This window comes from Argentina silus (genome assembly GCF_951799395.1).
Source record: "Argentina silus genome assembly, chromosome: 10".
Lineage (NCBI taxonomy): Eukaryota > Metazoa > Chordata > Actinopteri > Argentiniformes > Argentinidae > Argentina > Argentina silus.
Window position 1 is genome coordinate 8,015,099 of NC_139664.1, and position 9,504 is coordinate 8,024,602.

At 47.5% G+C, this 9,504-nt stretch overlaps 1 protein-coding gene across 1 annotated transcript in view; it reads left to right on the top strand.

The window, feature by feature from the left end:
• Positions 1 to 9,143, top strand: part of fam131bb (family with sequence similarity 131 member Bb) — a gene marked incomplete at both ends in the record, with an annotated part of 14,705 nt that extends 5,562 nt beyond the window's left edge. Inside the window, 8 exons of the mRNA XM_083678626.1 lie at positions 1,762 to 1,799; positions 4,009 to 4,044; positions 4,558 to 4,660; positions 6,054 to 6,278; positions 6,432 to 6,572; positions 7,961 to 8,301; positions 8,416 to 8,697; positions 8,925 to 9,143. Of these exons, the coding sequence (XP_083534752.1) occupies positions 1,762 to 1,799; positions 4,009 to 4,044; positions 4,558 to 4,660; positions 6,054 to 6,278; positions 6,432 to 6,572; positions 7,961 to 8,301; positions 8,416 to 8,697; positions 8,925 to 9,143 (1,385 nt within the window). The remainder of the gene's footprint in view (positions 1 to 1,761; positions 1,800 to 4,008; positions 4,045 to 4,557; positions 4,661 to 6,053; positions 6,279 to 6,431; positions 6,573 to 7,960; positions 8,302 to 8,415; positions 8,698 to 8,924) is intronic.
• Between the last annotated feature and the right edge of the window lie 361 nt (positions 9,144 to 9,504).

A 9,504-nucleotide genomic window follows, 5' to 3' on the forward strand; every position in this document is an offset into this window, starting at 1 on the left:
CTTCACATACGATGCTAATTGGGTTTTCAAGGCTGCACAATTGTAATAGCCCCTTTTGCCATACAGATTTCTGGCTTGTGTGCTACTGTACGGTAGAGTAGAGGCTGGTGACACCATGCTATATGCGTGTGTGTGTGCTGCTGCAACACGGACCCTTCAGCCAAAGTGTGATTCATCAGAGGGGGTTGGTGTGGGGTCTGTTAATCTACTAATTGGCCAAACGAGGCTGAAGGGTGGGGGGTAGGGATGTGTGTGTGTGTGTGTGTGTGTGTGTGTGTGTGTGTGTGTGTGTGTGTGTGTGGGACTACACATACAGATGGAGGAGAAATCTGGGACAAACTCTCTCTTTCCCCACAGAGAGAGAAAAAAAGAGAGAGAGAGAGAGAGAGAGAGAGACTGATGCTAGCTGTCTGACTAACTGGACTAACTGTAGCTCTCACACCTGAGCTGTGTTCACGCCGTAGGGTCCGTCTGGGGTTCACCACACTGTAGCCTACAGGCCAAAGGGTCAAAGGTCAGACCAACAAGGTCATTTTGAGGTCAGAGAGACCTGACTTCATCTGGAGGCTTTGATCTCTGTAGCTGTGAATCTCACACTGTGAGGGTATGGTGTCATGTCCCAAGCACCAGATTCAGGGCTGTATTTCTTACCAGGAAGTTTCCTTCTGCACCTGCACTGTTGTGATACAACTGAATAAGTCAAGGTGGCATGGCAGAATCATGGTGAAAATGAGTGCTTACACCTACCTAGTAGTTTCAGACTCGCAATGGGGAGTGAAGCAGGGTGGAGAGGAGGTGCGAGCATTTTTGGAATGAACTGCCCTTGTCTCCTCTCCTTCATGATAGTGATCTGGTAGGGCTGGATAAGAGGATAGGAGAAAGGGAAGCCATTTAACAGCATGACCCTGAGACAGGGTAAGGCTGATGTTACTGTATCAGTGGGTCAGTGGGTCAGTGGGTCAAAAACTAAAAAAAAAACATGAAGGCTGGATAGACTTGACACTTCGTCTCAGTGCTCCAGACAAAGGATAATTGACACACACCAGGTGTGAGTGCGCACACACACACACACACACACACACACACACACACACACACACACACACAGTGTTCCGAAACTCAAGGGGTGGGGCACCTTGAGACAGAAAGACACACACAGGAGTAAACTCCCCTGAGAAAGAGAGACACACACACACACAAACACACACAAACACACATACACACACACACACACACACACACACACACACACACACACACACACACACACACACACACACACACACACAGAGCACAGAGCAGAGACACACTGATAGCGAGAGCGAGTGTCCAGAGACTGCTGCTGTATTTAAACTCCATTACCACCACTGTCTCGCTAATTAAACCAATGTTTTAATTAGGATTTGGACAGCCAGGAAAAAAGGAGGGATAATAAAATGCATTAATCCTACAGTGAGACTGTAGTTCAGGTGCTCTCTGTCTCACATTCCCCCCTGCTATGACTTTGTGCACCATTTGTGGCCTGTATGATTTATTGGCTGCTTATAAACAATTTATTCATGAATGGTAGCGTAATGTGAAGTGCTACCGTGCTAGGGTAAATGTGATTACATGTGTTTACGTCTTGAGTTGTTTGGTCCAGTGACGTGTGAGCTCAGCTCACGTGCTTTCTTACAGACTGACAGAGTGTATCGTGATATGCTCTGCTTGAAGATATAATTAACATTTCTCTCTTTCTTCTTTTCCTTCTTTCTCTCCCAGCGGCAGATGGAGTGCCAGTTCAGAAAGATGGGGAACAGGTAAGCCTGCCATTCAGGGACTCTAACTATCACTCTCATCCACACAGCACAGCTGTCCTGTGACACCTAATGGCTCCGGGAGTGGGGTGCTCACCATTCCACAAATGGGAATCTTGATCCAAGATGGCTACCGACGCAACTCCAGTTTCACAGACAACAGTTACTTGTGGCCTCTCAGAAACTGCTACAGAAACAACTCCAAATCAACACCTAGCCCATAACCACTAGGCAATTGTGTATATTTGAGAGGATTGGATTGGTGTAAGAAATATGGTAGTAGCTCCATCTTGCCCTTTGATATGCCTTATTGAGTGTTCACCATATTACTATCCAATGTTTTTAGGTCTACACAAGTGCATCGGGGGTGGGGGCTGGAGGTTGATTTGCGATTCAGGATTATGAGTGCTACTGCTTATTCTAGTAGAGCTAGCTAGTGCACATGTCAATGTTGTGGTTGCTAACTTCCACTACTCTCAAAATGGCGGGCGTAGCTGGAAGGATGACCAACCTCTATGGTTGGCTCGTTGCTGTTGCTATGACGTCTGCTGCTTCTCTGACTGACAGAGTCACGGCTCAGCGCTGGCTCGCAGTAGAACAGTAGGAACATCACCCCCTCTCCTCCTCCTCCTCCTCCTCCTCTTCCTCCTCACACTCCATCCCTCTATCCTCCACTCAGGTCCACTCCTCTCCTCTTCTCCCTCTCAGCTACTGCCACGAAACTGATCCCTGGCTCTACTCTGATCCTTTCGGGACTGGAGAGAGACGACCCTTGAAATCTAAAATGTAGCGATAGCCTCTAACCAAATGCACTATGGATCTATTATTTATTTCTGTGCACTCCCACGCCCCGCGAAACTGTGATGAAAAACAGCAATAACTTCAAGGTTGTTATCCGAGCCACGACAAGCAGGAATTTTGGAAAACCTGCGTCAGGGTCTTCTGCACAGCTGCACAGCACAGCCACCCTGTAGTGTGAGTTAAACCCCTTGTCAAATCCACAGAGAGAGAGCGAGAGAGAGAGAGAGATAGAGAGACAGAGAGAGAGAGAGAGAGAGAGAGAGAGAGAGAGGGAGAGAGAACTATAGCAATTGATAGAAAGAGAAAGAAAGAGAGAGGGAGAGAGAACTATAGCAATTGATAGAGGGAGGGAAAAAAATAGAGAGGAAGAGACAGACTGACAGAGACAAAGGGAGGAATACTGTAGATAGAGATAGACAGAAGGATAGATGTAGAGTGAGAGGTTTCTGTCTTCACTGTCCTCCGGGGGGACATGGCACCCGTAGCCCACCGTCCCCCTGCTCTGAGATTGTCAGTGACTATCCAGCAGATGCAGAGAGGTAGCGTGACAGGACCTGGTGCTTATCTCCACTGTCACCGTCCCCCTTCTGTTAGCCTCAACCCTGTGTCTGTCTGTACCCAGAGATACCGTTATACAGACACTGACACTGCCACCACTGGCTGTCTCTCTCACTCACACGCAAATAAACACACAATGCTCACACATGCAGACGCACACACACACACACACACACACACACACACACACACACACATACACACAAATGCACGCATACACACTGACGCACACACATGTGCTCACACATGCAGACGCACGCACACGTGCAGACGCACGCACGCGTGCAGACACACGCACGCATGTACACACACACTCACGCACGCATGCACGCACACGCGCAGACACACGCACGCATGTACACACACACACACTCACGCACGCACGCATGCACGCACGAACACACACAGTTCTGTATGAACCTCCACCAGCTTATTCAATAGTTTTGTTGGCAGATGTAAGCTGAGAAAGAGAGAGAGAGGGGAGAGAGAATCATTCATTCATAGCATACTGCTATACTAAGCAACTATGAACTGATCCGCCTTTCAATCCCTTCCCTCTCTCTGTCCCTCTGGACTTTGACTCCTCTCTTTCTGTTTTTTCCCAAACTCTATATATCTGTCTCCCCTCGTTCTCCTCCTCTTTCTTTCCCTATCTTTTCTTCCAATTCTGCATGTGGGTTATACTATCTCCCTCTGTCACAATCCCTCCCTTCCTCCCTCTCTTTGTCTTCTCCCATTTCCACCATACATGTGGACGTCTTTCTCTCGTTCTTTCGTTCTCTCGTTCCCACTCTCTTACTCTTTCCTGCTCCTTCTTTCCCTATCCCTCTCTCCTCCTATTTTTCTCCCTCAGCATGGACGTTCAGACTTTTCATGGGAAGGAATCAGTGTAAGTGTTGTGACATCATTCCTTCATCTACTTTTTGTTTCACGATCTATTTTATTTCTTTGATTTCATTTGATTTAACTCACTTTAGGTAACCTGTCTCTTTCTTCTCCTCACTCCCCCTCCCCATGGGTTAATGTCTCTCTCTCAGTCTAATAGTGGTGCACTATAGCCGGATAATCAGTCAGTGTGCACTACCGTCTTACTGACAGCAGATCAAAAACTACATTTCCCATAAGGCAACAGTGTTGAGTAGCAAGAGCTGTCCCCAAAAAACGGTTTTTGGGAAATGTAGATTTTTTTTAGTCTTTTGTCAAATGATGCATTGTCTCTTTATTCAAAAACAAAAAAAACACTGTACTAACTGAATATGTACCTCGCTTCTCCTTTCCCCTCATCCCATAAACCTCCTCAACAAACTATCTCAACCTCTTTGTGTGCTCGTGCACACACTACCATCTCTTGTCTCCACTCTTTCCTGTTCCATTCCTCTATCACTTTCTCTTCTCCCTCTAGTTGTCTATGGAAGACACCACATCCATCTTGCCTCGAATGAAGAGAAACTCCAACGCCTATGGGATTGGGGCTCTGGCTAATGCCTCTCTGACAGGTGTGTCAGGTGTGTGTCTGTCCTGTAACTGGTAAACTGACCCCATGTTGGCTCCCGTCGGAACAGGCGTTTGAGCCAGCATGGCACCCAAATGGGTTCCCCTGAATCACTTCCTCTTCCTCTCCTCATTATGATAATACGTGTCAATGGCTCATCCCAAGTCATTGATGGAATAACATTGATTAATAACAAACCTCGTAAAAATACACTACCCATAATGCATCATTAGATGGCTTGTTGCTGTAAGAAGAGGAGAGTGGTGAGTGGGAGGTGTAGTGTTTGTCTGTTGAGTGACTGTGAAGCAGCATTGGACTAGTCTAGTGTTTGTGTGGTGTCCTCACTGTTGCATCTTTGAGTGTAGTAGTAGTGTGTGTGTGTGTGTTTAACTGTATTGTGCAGTGTGTGATGAATGTCAGTGCAGTGCAGTGAATGGCTCACTAAGTACAAGTTTAGAGGGTTTTTACCAGCTGTTCTGTGCAGTGCAGTGTATTGGAGTGCAGTGAAATCAATGTAGTGCAGCAGTGTACAGTGTGCAGTGTAGTACCAATGTTCTCTAAATACCCCATGATATACTGTACTTAGAAATGTCATTTCCATATGCCACTATCAGAGATGATCAAATATACAGAGATTATTCATATATTAGGAATGTCATATTTCGGTCACATGAAATATAGAGAGCAAAGCAAAATACAGTATAATGTCAACAACCAGCCAAATACAAAAGTGTCATGGCTGAACATGATTTCAAGTATCTTCTGCAGTGAATGCATCAGCTGATGGATGGCTTAAAGCAGAGACTGCAGGGACGGTGCTTTTTGCTTACCCAGCGCAGCTTAGCAGAGGTGTGAAAGCTATCATGTCAACAAGCTAGCCCCTCATTACTCTCACCACACCCCCATCTCACCCCAATTAACCTCCTCTATCCCATGATGCACCTCTCGGGGAGCAGACATATCCGTTTCCCCCCGCCCCTACCTCGTCCCTCCCCCGTCCCCATCCTCTGTCCATGCACCATCTCATCCTCATTACACACGCGAGCATCACCTCCCTCACCCCTCTTCATTCAACGATGCATCTGTACCATGTTCATCAAGGCTCCCATTCAGCCATTCTCATCTTCTCAGCTCCCTAAACGGTGACAGGATCAGACAGACCTATATGCTGGATAATAACATTGCTACTGTTGTCTCCCCTCCCCCCTCTCTCTCTCTCCATCTTTCTGTCCCCTACCCACTCTTGCCTCTCTCCATGCCTCTCCCATCCACACACCTCCACCTCGGTGTCCCAAAATAACCCCCACCCCCACCCCCACGCTATCTCCCCTCTCCTACCCCACTGTCTTCCTGCTCTTTCCACAAATGTCTCCTCTACCCCACTCCTCCTTGACCTCCCACCCCAGGGGTGAGCCGTTCTATGAAGGACAAAGTGACCAAGCCCACCTGCATGGCCCAGGGTCGGGTGGCCCACATGATTGAGTGGCAGAACTGGGGCATGTCGACGGTAGGCCCGGGGGGCGTCTCGCAGCCACGCAAGAGCACCCAGGAGTGCGAGAATGAGAGGCGGCTGGAGAACGATGCCTACAGTGACCTCAGCGATGGGGAGAAGGAGGCCCGCTTCGCTGCAGGTCAGAGGTCATAGAGGAAATTACATAACAGAGCCTGAATTAACCTATTAGCTAATTGGCTAAAGCACAATGTCAATCAGCTCAACTAGGCATTATGCAAGCCCACTGAGCCATGACAATGACCCTGACTTGCCCCTTAAACTCTGACCTCAGGTATCCTGCAGCAGTTTGCCATCTCCCAGGCAACGCTCATGGCCTGGACCTCCATGGACGAGGGGAGCATGAGGTCCGGCTCCAACCAGGGCAGTGTGGCCCACCTCAGCGAGGTCAACCAAGAGAGCATCACCAGCCGAGGTAAGGGACTACAAACATGGCCACAGAGCATGCATGTACTAGCTGAGACAAGGGACTAAATATAGGCCTATTGCTGAAGAAGTCGAAGAATATAATTGAGTGAGCTGCTGATTAATATAACAACTTTGATTAATTATCTAAAGCCTTATGTAAACTTGGCTGTCATTAAAACAAATCAAAGGGAGCGTATCAAGTAATCAAGTTTTTACAGAGGGTTGAGATCAGGCAACGTTGAGAAGTACAGTATGCGTCATTTCACCTGGTAACAAAGACATCTTCATCCTCCTCTGCTCTAGCCTGGAGGGTTAACTGAGTATTCATTTCACATTCGCAAACACGGCCTAGGGGGAATGCAAGACCAGGGACTTCAATGGTATAAATAGTACACTTGGTCATTATTATTCCACATTGCTGTGTCCATTAAAACACCCCCTATATTGCTCCTTCTCATGCAGGGAAGCGTTCAGCCATAGAGACATGTTGAAATCGTAATGTGCTGTTCTCTGCGGTTTGTTGTGTTATGATAACTCATCTCCTTTAGGCTGTGATCATCAAGTCTAATTGCAACATCATTCCATAATATTTACTCAGACAACCACAGAGTGTTTATTGTGAGGGACTTTTTGCTTTTCCTTTATGCATTTTGACACGGTTTTGAGTCATCAAATGATGAAGCACTCCTATCACGTTGCCAGCATGACTGGAAGCATCGCCGTATCTAGCCAGCACACTTTGAGGCACTTTCGTCAGATCATATATCCAATGTTTTTTCCATCAGCAACTTGTTAGGCCAATGTTTCAAAGATATGTCTGCGAATAAGTCTAATTTACCTCATTATTCTCTGTTTGACAGCCTTTTTATACAAAACAGCAAGCTAAAACTATGCCAAAACACAAACTGATTCTTAATTCAGTTGCCTCCATTGCACAAAATGGCCGCCATACTTCAAAAGTTTAAATCAGTCAGAAGGTGCCATTTGTCCCCATGTTGGATGGTAATAAAAAACAAATTGGAATATGAGATAGCAAAAACAAACATGACTCAACCTTAAACTCACATCAGCTGTGTTATTGGTTGAATTATTTGTCAGTCAGATGCAGTGCAGACAGCCTCCCCCATGGCTCAACAGAGCTTTAATTCTGATGTATCATACCGTAGTTACAGTTGTCTGAGTTTTGTTCAAGAAAAATTATTTGCTTTACAAGGACAGGCATAAAGAGGCCTGAGAGGGGCTTGTGTCCCACCAATTAGAGGAGGGAAGGCTCTGGATCCTCTCAAGGTTTCACTCTTCCCTGGGGCACTCTTTCGACTAAGTAAAGAAACTTGATGAAACTCAAAAACAGCATTTCATTCCTTTATTTTCTCATTTCTCTTTTCATTCTCTTAGACCAGATATTGCACCACTCCTCTGCGGAGGTGTGGCCTCACACTTACGTCTCCCAGGGCCTCTACTGCCTCTCCTCCTCGGACGCCTGGGAGCCAATCAGCAACGAGCCCTCTGGTGTGGCTTCTCCTGCCACTGGCTCCTACGTCATGGCTGGCGGGACTTCAGGTGAAGGGTATGAAGGGAATACCACCACCCACTTCCTGTCTCAGCAGCAGCAACAGCAGCAGCAGCATCAGCAGCAGTATACTCTACAACAGCAGTATCAGCTGCAACAGCAGCAGCAGCTGCAACAGATTCAGCACTACCAGCAACAGCAGCTCCTGCAGTATCAGCAACAACAGGTGAGGGGGAAAAACGGCCTGCACACCCGGCAGAACCACACCCGGCAGTTCCATAGAACCAAGACTGGAGAGAAGTGCTCTAAACATTGCCTTATTGTCTTTATTTTTTCACAGTCCTTGGAGCACAGGCTGCACAGCGCTACGCACTCCTTGCAAGCCACGCCCAACAGCACCATCCATAGCTTGGCTCCTTCCACCCATCCGCCATTGGTCGACCTGTGGGGGGCGGGGCAGACAGAGTCCTATCAGGCGGAGGTGGGAGGGTACAACATTGGCGTGTCAGCAGTGGTGGAGGCGGGCCTTGGCGTTTCGTCTGGGGAGGACATGGGGACAGAACACTCCCCTCTACTGGAGCAGCAGGAGGAGGAGGAGGAGGAGGAGGAGGAGGAGATCAAGGTGAGATCATCTGAGGTCACAAGGTCATTTGAGGTCATATCATTGCAGAAGGTTTCTGATTCTGTTAGCATTGTAGAATGCTTAATTAGCACTTTTTATGTATGGGCTATTTTGTATTGGTCAATGATATTCTGCAGGCACTCAAATCAGTGCAGTGGTCATGGTACATACACTTCTATATGGCAGAGGATCATATGTTTTCTGACCATGCTTTCTCCCCTGCACAGGAGGAGGAGGTGACTCTGTGCATGGAGCCGGACACAGTCACGTTGACCCAGCCCACACAGCGAGAGGAAGCTGCTGCTAGCGGAGGCATTAGTCCAGGGCAACCACCAGTGGACCCAATCACAGAGCGGAAGGCCTCTGATGTCACATCCAGCGTGACGCTAAAGGAGAAGGAAGAGGATGAGAGGGAGGGGTTGGCCGCTTCCATGGCGACCAACTGAGTGACAGGTCGTCACGAGACACTTGACAGACTGACCCTGGAGTCAGGAATGACTGAGCGTAATAATCAAATATTTATCAATTCATGTGTTCCTTTTCAGGTATCAAAACACATTTTTGTTGGGATATAAACTCTCGAGACCGCTGAAATACAGAGAAGGATTTGGAAATGGACTCACACAGTGATAACAGCTGGTCCAATGGACGACATCCATTTTTTTTGGAAGCCTTACATCCCACAGGAAAAGGAGGGGAGGAATAGAGGGAGGGCAAAGAGATGGAGGGAAGAAACTGAGGGATGAGGGGAATAAGGAGGAGGAGCACCAACCGAGATAGTGACATTTACATCAGGTAAATGACATG